Below are 26,471 nucleotides of genomic sequence, written 5' to 3' on the forward strand. Positions count from 1 at the left end.
AAGGCGCTGTCTCTGCTGTAATCACTGCAATAATGTTCTAAAAGGAAGGAATATATCCCATCCACATACAGGGAAGAAGATTGCTCTCAACGACTATGCCACTTGTGTTACACCTGGCATGATTTACAGCATCAAATGTCCATGTGGACTTCTGTACATAGGACAAACACTGAGGCCTGCCCGTTAAAGGTGGACCGAACACAAATCAAATGTATGATGTAAAAATTATAAATCACCAGTGGCAAGGCACTTTAACAAACACAGACATTCAGTTGCACACAAACAATTTATGATACTAGAAGTGCTCAAAAGACCTCCTAGGGGTGGCGATTTCAATACCTGTTTGAATCAAAGAGACATGTTTTGGATTTATCGTTTGGATACTGTACATCCCAAGGGGATGAATAAAGAGTTTTGCCCTAACTGCTTTGTCTAAATTCTAATTGTTCATTTTGACAAAGACGGGTTGAGTAACTTGACATTGTAAGAATATTATACATCTGGGAATTAGGTACATGAGTAACAGAGTAGGTGTCATGAAACAGCAGTCTGTCTAATAGGAATGTGTAATTTTGGGTCAATATGCCACGTGATAGAGGGACACTATATGGATGTATTGCCATTGGTGACTAGATGTGTTGATGTATTCCACTGTACATGCAAGGTTATGTTGAATTATATTTCAATGGAAATCTGATATGCAGGAGGGTTTGGACAATTTTATGTTTAGATTCAACTTTTATGAAGACAGAACTGACTTGTACCCTCTAGAAGATGAAAATCAATGATGTTGGTATGTATTGTCACTATAATATTTGTGATCTTACATTGGAGTGTGGGGTCTCGACATAATAAAATAAGTGTGTTTTAAATACAGAATGTAAGATATACTTGTATTGTATTGTTTATTTATTTATAGAGCGCACCGGGCTGTTAAGCAACTGGGCGCTTGCAAGAAATCGAATCTTAGGTTACAGGTACATAAATATTTTATATTTGTTATGTTACAGGATCACATATCATACTGTGAATAACATATGCAAGACCTTTTTTCATGTCCTTATCTCGTATCCCTTGGGTAACATTAATTGACGGCTTGCAGTTCATTTTCACCTCATGCCAGCTGTGATTCAATATGCTGGCTCTATACACGCACAATCCCCTTTTAGAATAGAGGTCTGTGTCCTCCCAAATATGGCGTCGATCCGCGCTCTCCGAATTCTATTCAATATACCGTTTAGTCCTTTTATAATTTCACATGACTGGCACACCACATGGTCCTCGTTCATGTGACTAACCTTGCAATCTGGCTCCCTGAATGCAGTCTTCGAACTCTCATGCAGTTCGTAGGATAGACGGTGGTGTGTAAATGTCTAATTAAGTTAACCAACACCATTGTGAAATCATCCAGGTTTAAAGGAATGCTTCGGTCAGAAATATTTATTGTCCCTGCGGGTCGGTCATGTGTTTTTAAGCCTAAATCGGTCGATATTAGAAAAATTTCATATGGACCTTACCCGAGTTTTGTCCATTAAACACACGCGAAAACAGGCAGTAGGGCGCCGCCATTTTGTGATAATCTTATCACTTGCCGCATCGCCCTGTGTGACCTGCTTTTGCGGCACTAAATCATATCCCCCGCCCCTGAGCCTGCCATCAGCAGACGCGTTCCGCCCATTTCACAACGCCAAAGCATGTCTCGTGTCAACATTCGCTGCGCTTCAGCTAATGACGCGTCGCCATGGAAATGGCAGGACGCCTCTTTACTCAATAAGTATAAACAGACCATTTGACAACACACAGCAGCAGATTTTCGATTCCATTCCTCTCTGTGTTACTTTGAGTATTCTGTGACTCGTTTCTGTGCTATGGTCAGCTACCTTCGCCGCTTGTAGCCCGTGTGAACAGATACCAGTACCATCGCTATAAATTATTTTAGTTTGTTTACCACACAATGGCTACAATAATGCCCTACATGTACGAGTCCGAGTATACCGAGGAGGAACTACTGGAAAGGGAAACATGCGAAAACGATGGGGCTTCGGACGGCAGTTGGCAGGACGAATCAACAGATGAAGACACTGGACCTAATCGCATGGACAGTGTTTCCACCTGGTGCACATGCAATCGGTGCGAGCTAATGCCAACCGAGGACGAGAACTGCTGCTGCTGTGAAAACTCTGGATGCGTGACCTACATTTCGGAAGTCGAGCCACGGCCGCAATGCATCACCAAGCTACCAGACTTCAGGGCAGCCTGCCTCACACGGTCCGTGTTGAGGATAATGTTGGTGCTTATGCACGAACCTCACGCAACTGTTCGTCCTCGTAATCCGAGTAACGAGTAGGTATACTCTGGTTGTGATGCCACTACTATTTCATAGTCGTCTCCTATATTCAAAATTACATCTACATATCATTGTAACGCATGAAAGTCGTTCAATAGTGTGCAGTGTCTAGATAGCATTTGTCCGAGCAGAATGTCATTAGTTACAAGAATTGTCATTGACAACAAAGGTTTAATAAACTTATCTTGGTCATTTAAAAACAGTTTGTATAATTCTTTTTTACAGGTGGTACAGGCTGGTGGCCTATCGTTCCTTTACATGGTGGCTTCACGGGAGGCTTGGACACCGCGGTCGAAGAGTAATACCCGCCTGTGCCGTTGGTGCCATAAAACAAACTTTCCCCAGTGACAGCGGTCAGTACAGGGGATTTTCTCTCGCTGTGCTGCAACCTAACCTGTACAATGTGTAAAGTTTTGTATTTTTGTGCCATCAAAATAAGAAACAAAATAAAACAACACATATATTTTAACAACGGTTGTTTCGATTTTTTAAATGAACCAAGTGTGTCTCCATTCAAGAGTCTTCCTGTGCCTTGTCTGCACGCCCACCGGCCAATCCACCCCCTCCCCTAACAAAGGCAGTTCGCACCCGGGGATGAGCGATGCCATGGTGTGCTGTCAGGGGCAATAACGGCCAAGGTGCCAAACACCATGTACACTTCAAAAGGTATCCCACGGCCAGGGGCCTATGCTCACATGGCCTCCTCAGACCCCGTGTCTCCAGGCAGGCCTCCCCTGAAGCAGGCTGCCCCCCTGCAATCCACATAAGTGTGTCTCCATTCAAGAGTCTTCCTGTGCCTTGTCTGCACGCCCACCGGCCCATCCACTCCGGCCCCCTGCAAACCACATAATACCACGACATATACACGTCATTCATTCACAAACACACCGCTGTTTCTAATACTTTATAAACCACTTGATATGTCTCATGAGAACATCTTTGTGCTTTGCAAGTCAACTCCTGAACGTGCTACCTGAGAACCACTGAGATCGATGCTAATCTGCTCGTCGTCGTGCTATCTGTGAACTTCTGTGACCGCTTCGAGCAAACTCGTCAGTGTGCTAGCTGTGGCCATCTACCTGTTCTCCTGCCACAAACTACTGGGCTTGCTGAATCTAACTGTTTGTTGGTCAAGGTAAGGCCATGTATCAGTCATATTTCGGTCATTTTTAAATTTCTATCTATTTGCGAGTAGAGTACTCAATAGTGCTATGTTCATTGGTCTCATTGCGATTGACTTGAGTTTCAATTGTTATGCTATCAATAGATCTATTTATTTTCATCTGTGTCAATTGTCATCGAATTGCATCTTTCGCGGGTCCTGTCTATAATGTAAGCATGTTTCCTTCTCGTGCAAGACATTACATCCAAGGGACGAGTCACATGTTCAGAATTTAGTTCCATCATTTTTTAATTTGTGAAAGTAATGCAAATACTAATCCGCACTTGATGAACTGGTATAGTTCCGGCGAACAAAACAAACCTTGCATTGAACACTGTATGGTTCATTTACATTTTTATGGCATTTTTATTCATCAAGGTTTTATAATAATCTTGATATTTACTTTTCAGAATTTTCAACAATGCCTGCCTGTTCGATTAGTGGTTGCCCTTCGAAGACCCATGCTAAATCTGAAGGCACTACAATGCATGTATTCCCTAAAACTGTTGATCGAATAAGAGAATGGGTCAGACATTGCGGATATCCACCGGAAGAGCTTGAAAGTAGAGTCCAACAAATCTTTGAGGACAAGAGGGGTGATCAATACCGCATCTGCAGCCGGCACTTTTCCTCAAACATGTACGCCACATCTTGGGTAACAAAAAAGAATAAACGGCAAACGACACGAAAATTGCTCGCAAACGCTATTCCCACTCTATTCGTCCACATTCCGCCACTGATGAGTCAAGTGTCCGCATTTAGCTTTAGGCCTTGCGGTAGTGTGTAGGTAGCCGAATGGATTAATTGATATTTTAGGTGTTGTGTCCCTTGTAATACTTTTGATATTGATATGAGTGTATAGCTTTTTGAATAATGACATTTATCAATAAATTATTTTTCAATTTTTTAACCCTCAAAGGAAATCTATATATGGGCACAGGGAACTGTGCTATATTGCAGACTTTCAATAGCATTATTCTCAAGTATTCTGTCGCTTTACATGGCAATTTCTAATATTGGCATTTCATTATCAAACAATAATTTACCTTTACAACTGCTTGACTATCCACTGAATCTAAAGCAAGAACATTCTACATCCGTGACGTGCCCGCAGTTATCAACCACTTCTAGCGCGTATCAGGTAATCTTACTTAGCTATTACGCTACAGACTTGTTTTATGTATGTCAAGTAATAGTTTTTATGTATCGTGTAATTATTTTACCGAATGTTTGGTTAGTGCTTTCCAATTGATATACACCTTAGTTGTCGACTCCTAGTGTTTGCTTTCAGTTATAATTAGTGTTATCCATACTAATGCAAGTACTGTCTTTCAGAGAGATGCTGAAGCATCCACCACACTGACAACATCCATAGATATTCTTCAGCAGCACGAGGTATGGATACTGACAGCTCCATCGAACTAGATCATCAGAGCTGGAATACTTGTCGTTTGATTGTTCTACCCAATGTTTCATTCGTGGTTAGCCATTGATATGTACCTGTGCGGTCGACCCCAAGTGTGTGTTATTTTTTCAATATTGTAATCCTTACTAATACAAGTACTATGTTTCAGGCGGTAGATGGAGCGTCAACCCCTGCACTTGATGCAGAGCCTGACATTCAAGTAATTCCAGGGGAAGTGGAAGCGGGACTATGCGTATACGAATCGGTGCAACAGCTTTCGGAAGTGCGCACTACATTTACAACATTTGCCATCGACCCCACGTGTGTGTTATGTTTACAATTTTGAAAACCATACTAATGCAAGTACTGTGTTTCAGGGAGTTGCTGAGGCGTCCTCTCCAATAAAATCATTCATGGCAGTTGTTGCGGAGCCAGAGGTATGGATACTGACAGTTCCATCAAACTAGATCATCAGAGCTCGAATATACTTGTCGTTTGATTGTTCTACACAATGTTTAATTCGTGTTCAGCTATTGGGATGTACCTGTGTGGTCGTCCTCGCGTGTGTTTTATGTTTTCAATATTGTGATACATAGTAATGAAAGTACTATGTTTCAGGGAGTCGATGGAGCGTCATTCCGTGCTGTCTATGCGGATCCAGAAAATATATTCGTTGCAGCTCAAGAGGAAGGGAAGAAATGCGGAAATGAATCGGAGCAACAGCGTGCAGATGTTGAAGTTTGAGTCAAGAAAGTTGCAAAGAAAAGAAAACAAAATAAGGTTAGTTACAAACAGTTCATATTTTTATAAATTGTTTTGTGCTGGGGACTATATTATGTTTTTTTTCTGTCAATTGTACTATACTTGATCTTGTATTTAAACTGAACATCCCTTTTCCAATCTGTCCTCTGTACAAACTATACATACACAGACAGTGAAGCAAATGAGAGATGTTGCTTGCCAGACCATTTACACTATGGAGGAACTATTAATTCAGGCATGGCGTGTTCAGACTCGCGATGCGATTGTCCAATGGCCAGAACATGAATTGAATGTGTCCGGAGAATCCAGCAAAGTTTTATTGGACCATTGCTACAGTGCGACTGCACCACCACAAGATGATGATACTGGATGTATTCACGATTGCTCTGAAGTAGTCGCAGATCAATTCACACAATCTACACCAGCAAAAAATATTGCCTCCCAAAAAGCTGTCGACATTGTTGTGTTCTCCCATCAATGTTCAAGTAACAGAGGTTGAAATGACAGAGAATGAACCAGCAGCACTATTCACCGACGCATCAGAACATGATATCAGCGATATTAGTTTCAATTCTGGTAATATGTACACAACGATACAGTCCGAAACAACTGTGATGTAGGATGACAGTCAAATGCAAGAGGACAATTACATAGTATTCGACAGTTGTTTGATGGATATTATAAGTATGCTGAAATGTGGGCATTCAGTTAGAGGGGAAGTATGTGGGAAGACATTGATTCATGTGACTCGTCAAACACAAGGCAGTAACGTCAAAATACATGCCGCCTGTACATTACATCATACGTTCTCATGGTCTGCACAGCCGATGCTGAGGAAACTGCCAGCAGGCAATCTACTGTGTGCAGCTGCCTCACTTTTTAATGGGTCCAGTTTTAAAAAGTTAGAGTCTTTCTTTCAGTTTGTGGGACTCCATTTCATTTCTAAAACGCAGTACTACAAATTCCAACATGATTATCTATTTCCGGCCATTAGTGATGCTTGGAAAATTGAACAATTGTCTCTAGAAAGTACATTCGAAGGCAAACGATTCAGGCTAGCCGGCGATGAACAGTGCGACAGCCCTGGATTTTCTGTCAAGTACTGCACCTACCACTTTCAGGACATGGATAGTAAGAACATTGTGAGTTCGGTGGTTGTGCAGGTGTCCCAATGTAAATCCTCAGTGGCCACGGAGAAACTAGGATTTATAAAATCATTGGAATATCTACAATCGAGGGGAATGCACATGGACCTCATAGCCTCGGACAGACACGTTTCAATAGCCAAGACAATGAGAGAGCAGTTCCCACATATTAAACATCATTTTGACGGATGGCATCTTGCTAAATCAATCACTGAGAAAATCTCGGCTGCAGGGAAAAAAAAAGGTTTGGAAAGTATTTCACAGTGGTCCCAGTCTATCAGCAACCATCTGTGGTGGAGCGCCAAATCTTGTGAAGGGTCAGTGGAAATCCTATTTGAAAAATGGCGGTCACTGATGCACCACTGTACCAACGTTCACTGCTGGACAGAAAACCAACATTTCCACCAATGTGAACATGGCCCCTTGTCCCCAGAGGAGGCACGGAAGAAGAAGTGGTTGATTCCATCTTCACCTACACACAAAGCCATTGAGAAGATTGTTTTTGATAAAACTCTATCAAGAGATTTGAGGGGACTGACAGAATTCTGTCACACAGGAGGTTGAAGGTGTTCCACAATATGTGCCTAAAGTACAGGCCAAAGCGATTGCATTTCGGCATACAGGGCATGAAACATAGGACTCTACTAGCGGTCTTGGCCCATAATGAGAATGTGTGCCGTGAACAATCTAGGACTACAGAAAATGTAGGGATGCTTCGCTACACTACGGCCTTTGCAAAAAGTAGTAAGAAATGGGTGGTCAAACCAGTATATGAGGAAATGGAGTTCGACTTTGTTAAAGGCCTTATTGTTAATGTACTAGAGAAGCACACACATGGAATTTTGAGCGATTCTGTGCAGAGCACAGATACATTGCCACCAAACATTGCCACTGTGCCATGTCCACCCAAAGAAGAGCTCGTTGAGAAGTACAAATCCTGGTTTAAATCATTATAATCTGATTGTCTTTTTGAATTTTCTTTTATTGTACAGTATACATACAAAGTATGCTAACCCTAACCCCTCCCTTCACCATCCTGGGCGGCGAACAACGTGGGTTTCATCTTGGACTTCTCTCTCTATTCACCTCATATCACTGACCTTGTCAATATGTGTATGTATATATTTTTGTTGTTGTAACTAAGCTTCGCAATCTCATGTAAATGCTGCGCACTGTTACCTGAGGGGAGGCTTGCGCATTACAAATAATAAAACAAAAGAACAATTATACTCACTTTCAACTCAACTCCTCGGGTACTTTATACTTTTCCTCACCATCCCCCAAAAAGTCAATGTCTCCATAGTTATGGTTCTCTAGGGCTGCAAAGCTTGCGGACAACGAGGACAAACTTGGGGGCCTCGGAACGCGCCAAGCGAGGCGTTGCAGATGGGAGAGAAGCTAGTTCGCATTAGCACAGTGAGGCCTAGTACAAAGATGGAGTCGAAAATTCAAGTTCTCACAGATGGCTTTACACGGGATGTTGCAAAGTAAGAATGTATGCTCATGCAGAGTGAAGGTCAGCAGCTTTGATTTTTGGCTGGCGGGCTGAGAGGCCCACGACTCGTACTGGCAGTATAAGGTTCTATTGTTTTTTGACCTTGAGAGACAGGGACCATGCCGAAAGGACTTCATTTGAAGGAGGGGTGCAATAACGTAAGAGTCGATAAGGCTGAAAATTCTGAAACTACACAGCATTTCATGTTAGTTCAGTATATGAAAAATTGTTGCCACAAACAGTGGAATTTACGGACTGCATTACTCAGAGACAATGGAAATGGCAAATATAATGTAAGTAACTCTTTAGACGATTTTATAACGGAATATAATAACAATAGCGTTCAGTTAAAAACAGGTTAAGTTGTACTTGTTTGTTCTGTGTGGCATATTACAATGAAGAGCAAGTAAAACATTTGTGGGATTGTCTTTCTACTGGGCACATGGGCATCCATTTGCCCATTCGACACACATGTAGACAAATAGTCGTTTCTCAGTGGTTCAATGTTTATAAATCATTGCATTGTGTGTTAACCTCGATTTCTTTCGTCAGTTTTCGCATTGCTTTTAGAGCCGAACATACTCCATTGCACTATCCTCGCAAGCAAATAGTTTCACCTCGGCCCTAATAAATAAAATGAATAATAGTAATAAAGATCGGCTGGCGATACTAATTTCAAGTTTTATGTTTTCAAAACAGGTACATCCTACTGTGCTGCGACTGCCACCTATTCCAGACCCCGGCCGACGGATTCTTCAATCGCCAGCTGCAGCTTCGTGTAAACAACTGCACTACCTTGACTATCTTATGGGACGATCGCCAAGGGCCCATATGCCCTTACGCAGTACTAGCGGCTAGAAGCAACATAGCAACCTTTACGGTGGCCTAGTGCCTAGTTGATGGAACAGCCTTGCGATTCACCGTGCGACCAAAGTGCTTCTTTTAACAAAAACCAACACCCCGTGTACCATAAAAGAACAGCGCGTGACTCACGATAAACTTTAGCGGATTGAGAGCAAAGAAACAAAATTCCATTCCGATTTAATATGCCAATTGCTGAATATTCTCTAAACATTTAATGTCAAATGTACTTTACCAAATACAATCTTGCTGTTTGATTTTAAAGTACAGTCTCATATTCTGAATAGTGGCGGGCTGTGTTGTGAGTTGATCTGTGTTGGTTTCCGGGTTCTGTGTGAAGTTGCGTAGAAGACGACTGGGCGCGTTTGTCTACGCAGCACAGTAACGTCACGGAGAGAGGCGGGGAATATGAATGTTTTGATAATGTCAGGCTCAGGGACGGGGATATGATTTAGTGCCGCAAAAGCAGGTCACACAAGCGATGCGGCAAGTGATAAGATTATCACGAAATGGCGGCAGCCTACTGCCTGTTTTCGCGTGTGTTTAATGGATGAAAACTCGGGTAAGGTCCATAGGAAATTTTTCTAATATCGACCGATTTAGGCTTAAAAACACATGGCCGACCCGTAGGGACAATAAACATTTCTGACCGAACCATTCCTTTAAGTTGTTCTGCATAGGGATACCTTAAAACACGAGTTATGCTAGAAATAGCCCCATATCCCTGTACTGACAGCGGTTTCTGTTTCTTTAGAAACACAGAAGCAGCAGTATTTGAACGCGAATGCTGACTTTGGAGTGTATGGCAAAGTGTTCAAGTGGAAGTAAGTGGGTTTATACCTTTCAGAAGTTGGTATATAGTCATATGTATTTACACAACTGTACATATTATGTAGAGTATGAGAGATGCTGCAAACAGCCTTACAACCCCACACTTAAAACGGTCTATGTTTTTTTAGAAATATCGACGCAGAGGCATACGTCGAGGCACTGGTATACTTGGGTACCCTCTTAGAGAAGAAGGACAATAGTGGAATACAACAGCAGAATATCGTCGGTATTAGAAGGCTGAGGTGAGATTGGCATTGGATTACATTAGTTTGATGCGATTTATGGGAGTGAACTTACCTTGATGTTCATACCTCCTAGACTCCGGCAATCGGACTCCACTACAGATTGGAAGATACATTTTGTTTGAGGCCAGGCAGCCATAGAAATGACTACTTTCCCCCACTAGCTTGGGTGATTTAACCCTGTAATTTCACAGAAGGGTTTGTTTGAGGGCAGTAAAGACGTATTGACAATGTTTGAGGACACACAGACTTATTCACAGTATACCAATTGACTTAATTTGTAAATCCCCTAGCATGTTGAAACAGGAGATGGTGATAATATTCACAGCAGAGCATTCATATTAAACATGAAACAATTAGCTACATGTGAATCATGTAACACCCATGAATGACTAAGATTTTATTGATTTTCTTTAGTTTTTTGTGCTCCTTGAGAAGGCGAAATCATCCCCGAAATGCATATAGACTTTTTGGCCTCCCTTTCAACATTACAGAATAAAGAAATCCCGAATGCTTTATTTGAATTGTGTATGTTTAATATGTTGTTGGAAAGAAATATGGAAATTATCAATTTGCATTAATAATATTGGCTGTTTCTTCAGCATTAAGGTGCGCAGGGACGGGAGTGTCCATAGAGTGGACACTTTTTTTGCATATTGTATTACGGTCTTGTGTCAGGGTCGGTGTTCTTCCCCTGCACCCAAACATTTTCTAAAAGTTCTGTTAACAGTATTGATACTGTATAACCTTATGAGGTGTGCACTGATTATTAGATGACCATCTTAAATGTGGTAATTCTCCAAAATGCTCTTTCACACCCCAGCCTTCTGCCTGCCCCGCACCTGCTCAACCCCCATACACCATACCCATCCAATTCAGACACCACATCCTTCAATCTCTACTATAACTGTGCCCAAATCTAACCAATAAAAGCTATAAGACAAACAGGTAATAGCAACCAATAGTGCTAACAAGTGGCTCAGCAGCATAATACCGCTCAAGTCATCCTGTCACCCAATAACACTTCTGCTCCGGGGGTCCACGGGTTTGGGGCAACCCGTTACAACAGAGCCCCCCAATGGCACTCTCGCCACAGGGATGTGCGCTGCTAGTGCCATGTCCGAGAGAAATTAGTTCTGTCCAGGTCGTCAAATGTCCAGCTCCTAGGACAACTGAAACGATCAGTAGTGCAATACCATACGCTCACAGGATTCAACCAAAGTTACATAGCTAGCTGGGTTGCGCTCCCTTGTTTGAAATATAGCGAGGCACCACCCCCAGGATCATTTGATCTTCCTGGTCCAGGCGCTAATCTGCATTCATCCATCCATTTGTTGGCTTCATAGGGAAGGTCGAAGAACAGCCACTAGGTCCTTGTGGAGCACCATAATCTTAGCAGGATATATAAGCATGTATTTGAGGCCCAGACAACAGAGCCTCTCCTTCGTCGGGACAAACACGTTCCTCTTCTTTTGCACAAGTAGGGGGTATAGTCTGGGTAAATGGCCAGCAGCGATGAACCACGTTGATCGTAACCCCGTCTCTGGAAAATATAAGTATCGTCTCTGGAGAACTTTTTATCCAGAAATGGCACCTCAGCCAGCCATTCCGCAGTGCACTCAAGACACAGTAAGGAGTGCGCTCACTTCCACTCGGGACCCAACATAACTTCAAGTCCGTGGCAAAAGCGGGGGGTCACAACATCCAAGCATGCCCACTGGACTACGATCCCAGCCATCAAGTCCACCAGATATTGCAGCCCAAACACCCCCTTGTAACTTTAGTTCCCACCACCTCCCTAAAACATCATCATTCAGTGGCCAAGACTGCAACTGTCCAGCACCTTCCACACGCCAGCCAGGGAACAGCAGATGTAGGGTAAATCAACGTTCTATCGCCTCGCGGTCAGGTAAGCCATCGGATTCTGCTGCACCAAGACATCTCTCCCTCATCGAACCCTTCAACATCTAGCACCATCTCCAACAACAACTAACAACTCCCTTCTCTTCACCTCTGGTTATACTATCCCACGACGTATACAAATCCCTATGGTTACTTCGTTCTCTAAGCTAAGAATGTCTCTTTCTCTGTAAGCAAATTCTATATTCAGGCAGTGCCTAAATGTCTGTGTACGTTCACTCTGTGTTGTTGTCGTGTTCTGTGTCAATGTGACATGGACATCATATCTCTATCATGGCCTATCTGCCTGCGGTGCCTGCCTCCTATTTCTCCATTCATACCCATTCACTCCACTGTTGGCTTCACAAAATCCTCTCTCTCAGAGAACAGACCATCTCTCCTCTCATGCAAAAGGCACTTCTCCCTCCGCAGCCTCCATGGTCCCCACCTTTTCTGTCTCTGTGAACACCAAGCCCATGCTGATAAGGCTTCCTTCGCCTTCCACTCAGACAAGGTTTGTGTTATCTGTCTCTGCCACGCAAATGTTTACGAATACACTGTGTAATTCAAAACAATCTTTGCACACCGTGGCACTCCTCTGTCTCTATCACAATGGATTCATAGGCCTCATGCTTTCAATAGTGCTTACTCTTTCTCTCGCAATGGCAAGCGCTATCTATATGCTCAAAGCATATTCTAAGTGCACACTCTACATGCATACATGTGGACATGACAGTCTCTACATGTGTCTCTACAAGTATAACAATGAGTCATTCTAAATGTCTCTACATGTCATTTCAAATATGACAGTGTGTCATTCTATAAGCAAATGGCTAATGCATACAAAGTGGCAGCATAATAATGTGATGTGGATAGTATAATGATGCTACTATATGTACTAATCAGAATATATGATGGATAACTAAACCTGATACAATGATTCCTAAATGGGTAATGGTTCTCTAACAAAGAGTCTAATGATTCCATAACAGAGTAATGATTGGGTAATGATAGCAATCCAGGCCTCTCCATTTTCAGATTCTACAACAAGATGGCAGAACTTGAACTGCACTCTCAAGAGAGTTTGGGGCAACAAATGGTAGTACAGTGACATTTTCACTATTCCTTGTGTCTGAACAGAGTACAGTAATATGAAGGCGTGATCGCCACCAGCTCTGAGGCACAGTTTTCATGAAACCACGTCTCAGCGATGCAAATAAAACTCTGACTTCTTACCTACTTTCATATTGTCATATTGTGATTAAGCGCTTTGAAACACATTGTGTATAGGTGCTATATAAATAATCTATCATATCATATCATTAGCATAACAATCCTTGGTATTCTTAGTATGTTTATAATGAGGGAATGCCTGTGGAGTAGCCTGGAATTGGCTTTCCTCTGCGGGGGTCCGCATCTTTTGGAAGGATAATGTGCATATTATTTAACTGATCAAAAGATCTTCTAAAGAATGAGCAACGGGGGTCTTCAAAATAGGGGGATGGACACTATTGCTTCTACTTACTGACATAGAGAAGTCAGATGGATTGGCATAACATGGTGCAGTTAGTTGAGAGCAGACCAGTTTACATTAGGTGTACGGTCGCCATACCAGCACAACCGCTGCTAGAAAATCAGGGAGCTTGATCTTGGCGCCCAAGCAGTGGGGCATGGGAGGCCTACCAGAGAATGAATGCCATTTTATAGTGGCAACAGACTGCCAAAATAAAATACAAAAATAAATGCAGGAACGGAGCTCAGGTGGATTCCACTGGTTTAGCCAATTATAAGCCAATTACAAGGAACGAATCAATAAGAAGGAATATGACCATGACAACCAGGACGGCTCTGCATCAAGCACTGGTGGCTACAAGAAATCCAAACTAAAAGGATAACATGGGAACAAATCATCATTAACAAAAATGAGGGTCAGCAGCATGCGCAAGCCACGAAGCTAATCGGGGGAGATGTGACTGCTAATCATAATAAAATCCCAAAGAAATGTGGCACAGATGACCAGGCACATTCCTTCGGTTTATCCAAATAGGACTTTGAAGGAGACAGAAGATGGCCAGTTAGGTGTGGACAAGAGTTCAAATTCTTCTGACCAATAAGTCTTGAGACTGTTTGGCATAGTGTGCGTGCTGCTAGACGACTACTTCCTAGTTGGTGGTACGTGTAACAGGAGGGGGGATATTAAGCCTATTAAGAGGCTGACTATCAAGGTCGTACTGCTTGCCTGCAAAAGTGAGGTTTAATATGCCTTTGCTTTACTTTTCTTTAATCAGCCTTTAGATGAAGCAGTGAAAGGGTGAAGATATCAACCAGAACCAGGTCACGCTCCCTGGTCTATATTCGATTCCATCGGTTACAGAATGGACCTCTGCTAGGCATGTCTACTTATCGGCCTTATGTCTCCATGTCATCCAACACCAAATAAAAACAGAAAATATTTTTTATTGTTCATTTATGTTATAGCTCAAAGAGCCTTATCATAATCTACAAAGCAAAGCAATACAAATAGATACAATAGATAAAATACAGATATAAATACAAATACAAACGTACCAAAACACAATCATCTGATTAAGAACAATGTTATGTTATGTTATGTTACATACACTTATAAAGCGCATGGTCGCCAAAAGGCATCATGGCGCTGGAGTGGAAGCTGCAAGCTAAAGAGGAGCAGTAAAGAGTCAGAAAGCTAGAACAGAGTGGTTTTCAAAGCTTTCCTAAAAGCCAGATGATTAGCGGAAGATTTAAGTGATAGTGGGAGAGTGTTCCAAAGCTTGGCAGTGGCAATAGAAAAGGCTCTGCCACCAAGTCTTTCCTGGTTAAACCTGGGGACCGTAAGTAGGTTGGTTGTAGAAGAGCAGAGATTACGTTCTGGAATATATCGGGAAAATTTGGATTGAAGGAACTCCGCTTCTAAGCCATGGATTGCCCGATGGACAATACATAAAGATTTAAACTTAACTTGCTGCGCCACAGGAAGCCAATGGAGTCGCCGAAGCACCAGTGAAATATGGGCACCATAGGGGGAGCCAGTGGCCAGTCTGGCTGCCAGATTTTGCATACGTTGGAGCCGTTGGAGCAGGCCAATCGGTTGGGATAGGTACAGGGAATTACAATAGTCCAGCCGTGAGAGGACCAGCGCCACCACCACGGGGGGGCGCATGGTTTCCGGGATCATAGGCAGGACCCTCTTTAAAACCCTGATCTGATGATGGGCGGACTGACAAACAGCCGAAACCTGATTTGACAGGGAGGGAGGCAGAAAGAATAACCCCCAAGTTCTTTACCTTGTTGACTGGACAGGGTAATGGACCCAGCGATGTAGGCCAAAAGGCGGGGTCCATAGTGAAGGGTTGAGGGGACAGACCACCAGCATCACTTCCGTTTTATCGCCGTTGAGCTTAAGCCAGTTTTGGTCCATCCAGGCACCGACTGCTTTAAGGCAGTCATGAAGACAGGCTGAGACCACGGATTGATCCTGGTCAAGCCGGATCAGGATTTGGGTGTCATCAGCATAGGAATAACAGTTAAGTCCATAAGAGCGAATAAGGCAAACCAGTGCCCAAATATAAATGTTGAACAGAATCGGGGGAGAGAAGAACCCTGAGGGACACCACAGGTAAGAGCACAAGGGGCAGAGAGAAAGGGAGGCATAGCGAGAGTCTGGGTGCGGTCTGAAAGGAAGGAAGTAAACCAGGCAAGAACAGGACCGGAGATCCCACTCTGTGCAAGACGTGAAAGACGGATAGGATGGTCCACCGTGTCAAACGCGGCAGACAGATCCAGTAGAATCAGGGCTCCTACTCTGCCCGCATCGACTAGTCTGGACATATCGTCTTGAACTGAGACAAGCACACTTTCAAATATGCAGTCAGGAGATACAAAGAACAATTATCCTATACATGCTGCGTAATACATTAATTACCATTCATGATGTTTAGCAATTGTTACTGGCTAAATATATGTAACCAGCCTCAACTCACCCATTCCATCTAATATTCTACTATTAAGATAATAAAATACTATAAAAGTACAAAATGCCATATAAGATTTACTTGAGGCCATGAAAGAGCTTATCCAATACATTCAGTTTAGGATTTGAGGCCTATTTCCCTACCATTCCCAATTTAAGAAGTTAATTCCATATATTGAATAGTGCGATGTGCATTGATCTATGGCTGGAATTTAAACAATAATGCCAGAAAGACCCGGTCTTAATAGTATTACGATCGAACAAAAGGCACCAGCAACTTTATATATAAATCACCATGTTCTTCACGCTCCATCAGGACATGTTGGGCAGTCTCCAGTTTAGATCCAAGACCACAAGAACGACAACTTCTCGCATCTTTGGGAACTCCCTGCTCAGACCCAATCAAAGCCATTACTGGTAATTTAACTATTCTTAATAGCATAAATCTACGCAATTCTGGGTAAGCACAAAGTAAGATATAACCATGTGGGGTTTTATAATCCTCATCGAGTAGGTCCACGGTGGTGCGATAGCTGGTAAGTTTAGCGAGGTGTACATAGTTCTCGCACCTGTCCCATTGTTTGAGTTTACCAACAGATTTACTAGTCAGACTATACGAGCTATCCTCCCAAGCAGGATTTCAGCACGTGTTTTGAAGTCTGCATTTACAAATGAGGGCAAAGATGTCAATTTAGTAGTCAGCGGTTGTAGACCCAGTAGGTTTAATACTGGGCAAACAGGTGCCTTACGTGCCTTTAGAAAAATGAGACTTCTTTTAATTACCATAGCGGAGAGGGAGGTGAGACCTAACTCAAGACGATAATTTACATAGGAACACTAGGACCCAACCTCAACATTCTCTGCAAAAATGTTCCTTCAAGCGCATTAAGCCAAGATAGGCCCTTCATACTAATAGCTTCTAGTCCAAACTATACAGAGGGGCAGAAACTTTGCACATATAATGTCAGAACACTGTTAAAGCTAAAGCCAGAGTCTGCTTTAACACATCAATCTAGCATATTTAATTTCGATGTTGCCTTAAGTTTCCTTCTTTCAAATCAGCATAATCGGCCTTTGTAGTAAATTCGATTCTTAGGTATTTATAGGTATGCACTCTCTCAATAGCATTGACACAAATTATTAACGTGGGAATCACCACCTTCTTATGAGAAAAGTACATTAGCTTGGTCTGTTTTAGATTTAATATCAGGTTGTGTTACAAGATGTATTTCTGCAGAACAACATCCATAGATTTTTAGTGCTGCAAAAGTAAGAGCAAAGATGATAAGGTCATCTGCATATGAAAGGCAGGAGACTTTAGATCCCATTAATTTGGGCGGGCGAGTGTGAGCAGTTTCCAAATCTTTAGGGAGTTCGAATAGATGCTTATTAAATAGCAGTGGGGCAAGAGAGCACCCCTGTTTTACTCCGCGATTAGTTCTTATAGGAGAGGAAACCTAGTCGTTATCTAGCCTAACTTGAACTGAGGTATTATCATGTAGCCCCATAATGGGCAATAGCAGATCATGTGAGCAACCAAATCAAGTAATTTTTTTCACAGAGTATGCCCCTGTTAACTGTATGAAATGTGACCTTGAAATCAATCAAGGCTACATAAAAGCTTGGTTGGCCTTTTGTCTTAGCCGCCTTAATCAGGGAGTCTAATAGCCACATACAGTGGGCAGTGCCAGAGCCCGCCCGGAAGCCCATTTGGAATTTACTCAGTATGCTTTTGGATTCAACGCACGTGGTTCGTCTTCCTAACAATAGTGACGTGAAAGTTTTGCCAGTAATCTCTAACACGGCAAGTAGTCTGAAATTCTTGGGGCATGTTCTAGTACCATTCTTATGGATAGGGGGTTACAATCGATGCACGCCATGATAATGGGATCAGCCCTTCTTCACTTACTTTATTAAATAGGCGATATATTATTTCCTCCCGAAATATTAGATTCTTCATTACCGCATTAGGTAGCCCTTTCAGGCCAGGAGCTCTAGAAACTTTTAGCGCAACTATTTTCAGCCTAATCTCCTCATGTGACAACCTGATATTAAACTTGCCTCAAGGTAGCAAAGAATTGTTCCTAGGCACTGAGGGGTTATAAAAACAATTGCTAATATGGTTCAGCCACATGTTCCCCAATAGCGCAGATCTTCTGTGGAGATATATTTGAGTAGAAACCCCTCATCAATTTCCATAGCTTTCCTGAGTCCTTAGTTTTAGAGATAGCAAAGTAATGCCATTGCTCAGTTCCACCAGATAGTACCCGGTCCTTTACCCATCTTCTGCATCTATTTTTTGCCTTATTAATATCGACCAAGGCTTCTGTGGGGTGCAGGCATTATTTCGAATCATACTAAATTCCTGCCTTTAAAAGATTCTCATATGACCCTATCACCGCACCGGTATTGCTTATTCCCTTTGATCAACACAGAGTACTGCCTTTTTTTGAGAGCCCAAGGTTTGGCTACTATCCTTAATCTTTTCCTCAATACTATCCGCCGTTAGGCATATCACAGTAGCAACCGAATTATTGCCTTGCATGCAGAAAAAAATCGGCAGGCTTCTCAATACTCCTATCTGTCCAGCAAATCCTGCAGCCCGCAGGGTTCCTTTCAAATTCTGCAGCCTGCCCTCTCCTTGTGTGGCATTCTAAGCCATAGCTTAAATTTAATTTCTTGTATTTGTCAGAATTCTTCAGTTGCAAGATCTCTTAACCACATGATTGTCCAGGAGAAACAGATCCTACATACGTGATGCATAGTGCCAAAACGCCCCATTACTTGCAGAGATGCTATACCAGTCCTGGATTTAACTTTGCATTCTGGGATCAACCCAACACAAGGGAGACAATGCATTGTATGGCAAAGGTGCTTTTTGTTGCGGAAATTCAAATAATAGCTAGATGTTAATATATACAAGATGTTGGGTCCACAAAAGGATCATCATTCTCCGGAAGAACATTGAATGCAAAGTTCTCCCATCTGAAGGTGCACTCATGGTAACCATAAAGCTTCAATTGATTTGTTAAAGTAGGCATATTTTAGCATAACCGGAAGCCCCTTCCATTATCACAGCACCTTTGGTAGGGAAAGAAACCAAGCACCAATTAAGAGCACATCTTGGTCTTGGCCTAGTATGTAGCGCCTAACTGAATTGCCTTTCTCCTTATTTATGTGGATTCAATTTTGGGATAATACACCACTCACATCACACCCCCTTTTCAAATACCCTGGGTCACCATGGACAGGCTGGTTGGTCAAATGCAATATTTATTTATTAAAATTCAAAAGAAATCACACACTTTTTAATATGGAGCAGCAATCACCAATGGAGTGATGGTTACAAATAAGAATGTGAGCAACGCACTGGGTTTGACTTTAGTGGAGTACATACACAGCACAACAGGATAGGAGCACTTTTGATTGGTGGTCGGTCAAAATCTCGAAAAAAAATCTCGAATTACAATAAGGTCGAAAAAAAAATCTCGAAAAAAAAGTTGAATTAAAAAAAATGGGTAAAAAAAAAAAAAAAGGGGGGGTTTTGGGGGGGGAACCCACCCATTTCGAATAAAAAACAGCATTAAAAAAATGCGACTTTTTTTTCGACCTTTTTTTTTAACCTTTTTTTTCGATATTTTACTTTTCGATTTTATCACTATAAACCCTTTTGATTTAGGACAGATAGCACCCAAGTTAGAATTTCCCCCTGCAAAGTTCCCTCAACCCACAAATAATAAATTCTGAATGGATATAAGGAAGCAGCAGGTGATCAGGAATAAGGAGCTGAAAACTGAATGCAAATCCGACCTTCCCTCCCCAAGTAAGAGTGAAAAACGGATTTGAAACCCTTGCAATCTTAAAAAGGACACTCGGAAATGGATGGATAAAATAAGGAATGTGTGCAAAAACCTTGAAACAAATACAGTTCGTCACTAAAGCAACAATGTAAAGGTACTAACAATCACAAGCAATGGATTAGCAAGAGCATACTGTTCGTAAAATGAATGAAAGATTTAAAACAATTTACAATCCAAATGACACGTTGGAAACTGCAAATCTTTCAGTTTTGCGTGTAAATTTACTAAAACGGTTTCTTTGAAAAACGGGTGAAATATTGTAAATCGCAATGCAGCATTTGGTTGGGATGGATAGCTATGGATCACAGGTACACTATGGAAGTAAAAGTAAGTCTCTAACTGGTAAATTGAATGAGTTTTGCAAGATCAAAGAAGGGGCACTTTGAGTAATGAAGGCATGAAAAAGGAAAGGAAATCAGGTTGTGAGAAGAACAGTTTTACTCTACACTAGAGTATTCAGGCTAGGCCACAAGGAGGGACACAGGAAGCTCTAGGGTCGATTCGCGAGTTCATTAATAGTTTAGGATTTCACAAGACAAAATTATTAAAGAGATTGCGCCAGCACTAGAAATCAAGGGCAGGGTTGTAAGAATGCTGACAATTTTAACAAGATATCGGGGTCAGAACAGGATAGCTTAGCGATGAGATGAGAACAAAGAAAAGATAGGCTATGGGTTTAGATGTACTATGGATTTCTATTGATACAGTCCACTTTAGTTTAGGATTTTTGGACCGTCAGCGTTCTGGTCACTACACGGCAGGGCGCCTGGCAAACAGCTGGGCAGTTCTGGTTACCTGGTAGCACTTCTGGACTGGCAATTCTGGTCACTGGATAATATAGGTCATCAGGGTAGCAGGATTGCAGCAACATGCGGTGAGTGGCAGCAAGCCAGGCTGGATCAGGATGCCATGGGTACGACAGTTTCCCCTTGTTAATGGGAGATTTAGTGTTTTTTTTTTTATATTGTAGGCCTTGCTGGGAATGGATAAAAGAAAAATGCTCCACACTTTAAAAAAACTGCGCCACAAATAATATCAAGGCGAAAGAAAGTATAAGAATATTTATTGCATTGCCCTCTGTGATAACACGTGTTTCGACACACAAGTGTCTTTCTCAAATCGGGGCTAGTATTGACTAATACAACAAAAGAAAGATAGTTGATCAAAAAGTATTGCATCATACCACATTGTACAGTCATTTGGTAAAATATAGTAAAGAAAGCATAGAAATAAAAAAAGAACATACATTTTATGTAGCCAGGAGTTATGTATATATATTAACACCATACAATTAGTGGTTCATCACAATTGTAATTGCAAGACACAGATAAACAAGGAGGGTGTAGGGGGAGGAGATTTGAGGTAGTTGAGAATAAAAAAAATAATAATAATATGGAAGAAAATGCAAAGAAAGGGAAAAATCAAGACCAAAAAATCTGGTTAGTGCCAATATATGGTGATACCATGTTAATTCCATAGATACATGGAGTTGGAAACCCCAATTCCTTACCTATCCTCCATAGCAAAGTTCATTCACTTCAGGATTGGTGCATGAAAGAAATCACGGGCTAAATCCCCCCTGGGAATGGGAATGGGATCAGCACTGCTTGGGTTTTGCAGTGGGCCCTGGAGTAGGATCAGCAATGCTTGGCCTTGTAGTTGGAGTCTAGATCTGGAAGATGGCGGGCACAGGAATGCAGCGCAGGAAATCAGGAAGTGTGTGTGTGTAGAGTCTTGTCAGGGACCCTTATTTATAGTGCATAATGACATCAAAGTATAGGCTGGGCAGGGTTAACCAAGCACGCCCCTAAACTACTTGGATTGAGCAGGGGTTCTAGTCTTTGCCTTGCTCTCAACTGGTTGGATTTCCAAGGGAATTATGTCAGGTTTATGAGGTGAGTTTTACAATGTCCAAAAACTACCACATTTACTTTACTGAAAATCTGATTTTGCCAAAAACATACACATACACCCTTGCAATCTCTTGGCAAATTATACACACAGGTTACATATTATGTGCAGCACATATCAGTCCAATACTTAAGTCTGTGGGACCTTGTTTCGCCCTTCTGATATATTTTGGTAATTTTAAACATAAAAGATTCGGCCTAAAATTCCATTATTTAATACTCAGATGCAAATTATCCCCAGGGATGTATGTACAGAATTTTATGTTTGCAACATTGATACTTTTTGATTTATCCTCAATACTTTGCCCTTTCTGCCCCCAAGGTATAAGTGAGTTCTATCATGTCTCAAAAGAAAGCACACAAAAATCACTTTTAAACTGACATTTTTACAATTTTTCAAAGTCTTGCTGCAAAAATAGAAGTCTTTAAAGTTTATTCCTGAAACAGTCTTTGGGACCAAATGGCAGTGTCTTTGTTCCTGGGTCCATTTCTTTTTCTGTCCTTCACTACTGCCAACTGTCTTTTCCTTTAGAGCATGGTGGGGGTTTCTCAGCTTAATTGAAGTTTTTTTTGTCCCTTCACGCCTCAGACTTCCTTCCCTGGGAACTTCACTGTCCGGGTCCCAGCAGAGACGAAAGTCTGTTCAACCCCATAATTATCAGGGGGCTGTTAGTATCTGCAGAGAGAGAGCCCTCCTTTTGGTGCCACCCCTCCAAGCAGAAAACCTGTTTTTCAACTTGCAGCTCCAGCCACGATAGTTTTAATCTTTAATTTCTGATCTTAGATCCAGAATTAAAGCAAGCTGGTTGCATAAAATAACCCATATTATATAGTCCCACCAGCAACAAACCCCTTCATATTGCTAAAGACTGGCAGGCTTTCATTCACCTGTGTACTGTTCCAACACAGGCATTTGTTTTCTTTAATTTCCAAAAGCCCATTTTTATTTATTACACGTGGTGCAGCTGGCCTTTCCTTCTTAAATTTCAACTTTTCATCTCCAGCAGATTCACACACTGTCTGCAGCTATAGTTATTCTTTTGAAGTGCTGGAGTTGGTCTTAAGCATGGATACATTGAAGCAGGCATGGCTCAGCTAGTTAAGAGTCTCTCTCTGAACAGCTGAGTTTTGGATACTTTTGCAAAGAAAATTAACGTGTTTCCCGTGTAAGTAAAAGTAAAGTTCCTGGTTGATTTTTTTTTTTTAGAGTTGGTTCGACTGTGCTTGTCAATTCAGAATCATGCCTGGTTTTGCTGAGACACAGTGAAACACACAGGGCTTGGTAGGGTTTATTAGGTTATCAATCACAGTAACGTTAATGAACAAGGGCAATTAGCGTAAAAGCCGCATTATTTTTAAAGATGAAAAATGGTTTCCTTTCAGTGGATATTTTGGCTTTTGCAGCTAAGCAACGCTGCTTTTTCCACTTTCTTTTTTTTGTTTATGTGGGAACCCACTGGCAATCTCCTTTAATGTGCCCCCTGGTTCCATCTTGCCCGATGTGTGCTTGGCAGGATGGTGCAGCCATTTTTGTTGTTGCTGCAAAACGCAGTTTTGAGCCATGGTGCTCACAGGAGCCAGCGCAACCCTTTTGTAGTTGTTTCTGCGCAAATACAGCCTAGTGATGTCGGGCAATGCGGTTGAGTGGGTCAATATATCCCACAGATCCCGGAGAACAATTCACAGGACCAATCATGGCATGGGCCATCAAAAATAGGAATAATCGACAGGACCCCCTCAGCACCAATGCACATGATCCTAACACCAATGCATGGGGCCACACTGCCACAGGAGCCTTAAACTAATAATGAAACCTAGAGCAATGAAGGGGATACTGCTAATTAGGTTTGAGGACTTTGGCACTGGTGCAGAACACGCTGGCGCAATCATGTGGGGCCCTGAAATAAATCAGATAGGAAATTAAGAGCAGTATCCCTGGTGCAAATGCAGAAGGCCCTGGAATGAATACAGATGAACACATTGTATAAACAATTCACCCTACTGCAAACGCAGCAGATATACAAGTGTGATGCTTTATGACAATTGCACCAAGCACGTATATAAGCACAAAAGGCTCTGGCCAAATGCACCAAACCTTAAAAAGTGTATGAAGTTACAAATCCACTGGAACTAGCACACAAATAATAATCTGACAAACACAGGACACTGACAAAAATGCACAACAGCGAATAGACAGTATGAATCCACGACCAAAATACAAGAGACCCTGATACAAAGGCATGATAACTTAACCAGCGCTCACAGCCCTGGCACAGACATACAAGGCCCTGATACAAATGCATGAGGCCATGATATATACACACATATATGAGGTTATGATACAAAAGCACAAGGTAGAGACACAAATTCACAATATACAGGGGCACATTCACAATGTGCAGCATCTAAGGACAAATGCACAGGTCCCCAAGCAAATGCACATGGTCACAACACAAACGTAAGCCGCCCTGATCAAATGCATGAATTCAAATGTACATAGGGCTAATTCTTTAATATTTATAGGGGCTTTGTTGAAATACTTACCAATGGACTGCCTCAGTTCTTCACATTGACTAATGTGCGGCAACTTAAGCATATCCTTCCATTTCTTACTTCGCCCGTTCCTCTTGCCGCCCCCTCCTAAAAAATAAAACCCAGAGAAATAGTCACCAGAAGCAGACAGGTGCAAAAGTAAAATAATACGACTAGAATAAACAGATCTGCAAGAAACTATGTGAAATCTTGGCTTTTAGAGTCAGCAAAGGGGGCCCCCAAGAGAATGACAAAGGAACATGTTTTGCTGTAACGAAATAAGGATCCTTTGCATCACTTCGAGAGAGGGAAGACAACACACATGGGAGATTAGTGGAGCCTCTCACTGCAACCCCCCCACCCTCGACCCCTATGGGTACAGTGAGGAAGCCCCTGTATGTGAGAGGCATCCCATGGTGGATCTGCACTAGTCTGGTCCCTACTTATGTGGGGCACCCAGACCTGTAGAGATGCTGACTTAACCGAAACCAGCATAGAGAATATGAGACTATGCACCAATGGGGTGGGGTGGGACTCGTGACTCTTGTGATGATTGGGATGAGGGAAATGCTCCTCAGATGGTATCTCCCTGCACACGAGTGAGGTTGCAGTGTCTATGTGGACTCTGGTGGTGTGAACAGCAAAAAGGCTGTGATGTATCAGAAGGCAAAGAGGGGGAAACAAATGTGTTTTCACTGTATGCGCTCCCCCAATAAGCGATATGGCAAGCAATGGGGATCATCACCCTGGCAGCGGGCATGGCAAGCTGATTCAGAGAGGTTATGCTCTGCATTACAAAATATGGTGGATATGTTGGAACAAATGAAAACCAACAAATTAGGGATAACCTATCCTGATCAATGCGCTAGGAAGCTAATTATAGTGTGTGTTTGTGTCGCATGATACTCGAAGAGGGTATGGGGCGCTTCCCTAGCGTTCCATATTTTTTTGAAATAATCACTGTGGGTTCAAGTTCTGTATGCACTCTACCTCCTGTCTAGATAGTGGTGTGATATGAGTATCAGGGAAAAAAAGGCATGTATTGCACTCCAAGGGGAATTCAATCCCAAATCAGTAAGTGTGGCAAGCAGGTGGAGTCTGGTGGGAGCCTCTCTACTTGCAATAAAAGGTCTCTGTGTCTTATAGTTTCTTAAGTTCAGGAGTTAGAGTACTAAGGTCGGGGGGAGTCAAACCAAACCGCTAACCCCAGGCTTAATGATCATTTTACCAAATGTTGTGCGTTAGACACTTGATTACATTCAAAAGTATGTAGATTCACAGATCAACAATGTCAATAAGACCAATTTCATAACACAAGCTTTTACAAAAGTTAAAAGAACCCTCTATGGGTTATATTAATTAATTAGAATACACCATTTTTTGAGAGTATTTTTTTCAAACGAAAAGGAAAAGTAAAGCATAGCGAGTTCACATCACAGGCTTTGTTTTACAGAGTTTCAATTATAAGAATGAGACAACAATTCTTACTTAAAGCATAACATAACATTAAGGGCATATCATCCGCCTTACTTAAGCTTGTGGACAGCGTAACGTCCCATGTCAATAGGGGGTTCTTGTAGACATGGGCCTATGTGTAGGGCACTTACTTTAACCTCTTAACATATATTTGCAATGTCCCTTTTTGATTATGACAGAGAAAATAAAGTTCTTTGGTTTGAAGTCACCAATCCAAAATAGTATCAGGATTTTTCAGTGTATTGCCAACGCGTTTCAGACTTTACAACAGTCCATCTTCAAGGCCAATGATACTACGCGTTCCAAAAATATATATGTTCATGATTTCAATTCCTCCTTTTTAGTGCTGGTAGGACCTCTACTTCCAGTCTTTGGGCACACCCTTGTATGTGGATGTGACTGCTTCTCATAATCAAGAAAGAAAGCAAATATATCTATGTCCAAAGAGAGAAGGACAAACGTGTATAAATAGGATACTTTACTCACCATCATCTTCTTTCTGATGCTTGTATCTGCTTAGATTCACATGACATCCAGTGGTAACCGCAGAGTA

At 41.9% G+C, this 26,471-nt stretch overlaps 1 protein-coding gene across 5 annotated transcripts in view; it reads right to left on the reverse strand.

Moving 5' to 3' along the window:
• GRK4 (G protein-coupled receptor kinase 4) overlaps positions 1–26,471 on the reverse strand; it is a 1,171,195-nt gene that overhangs the window by 894,490 nt on the left and 250,234 nt on the right. For all 5 annotated transcript variants that reach the window (XM_069632057.1, XM_069632058.1, XM_069632056.1 and 2 more), the window contains exon 2: positions 24,455–24,550. In XM_069632057.1, the coding sequence (XP_069488158.1) occupies positions 24,455–24,550 (96 nt within the window). The remainder of the gene's footprint in view (positions 1–24,454; positions 24,551–26,471) is intronic.

The sequence above is a fragment of the Ambystoma mexicanum genome, chromosome 6q (assembly GCF_040938575.1).
Source record: "Ambystoma mexicanum isolate Mex_15411 chromosome 6q, UKY_AmexF1_1, whole genome shotgun sequence".
Taxonomy (NCBI): Eukaryota; Metazoa; Chordata; class Amphibia; order Caudata; family Ambystomatidae; genus Ambystoma; species Ambystoma mexicanum.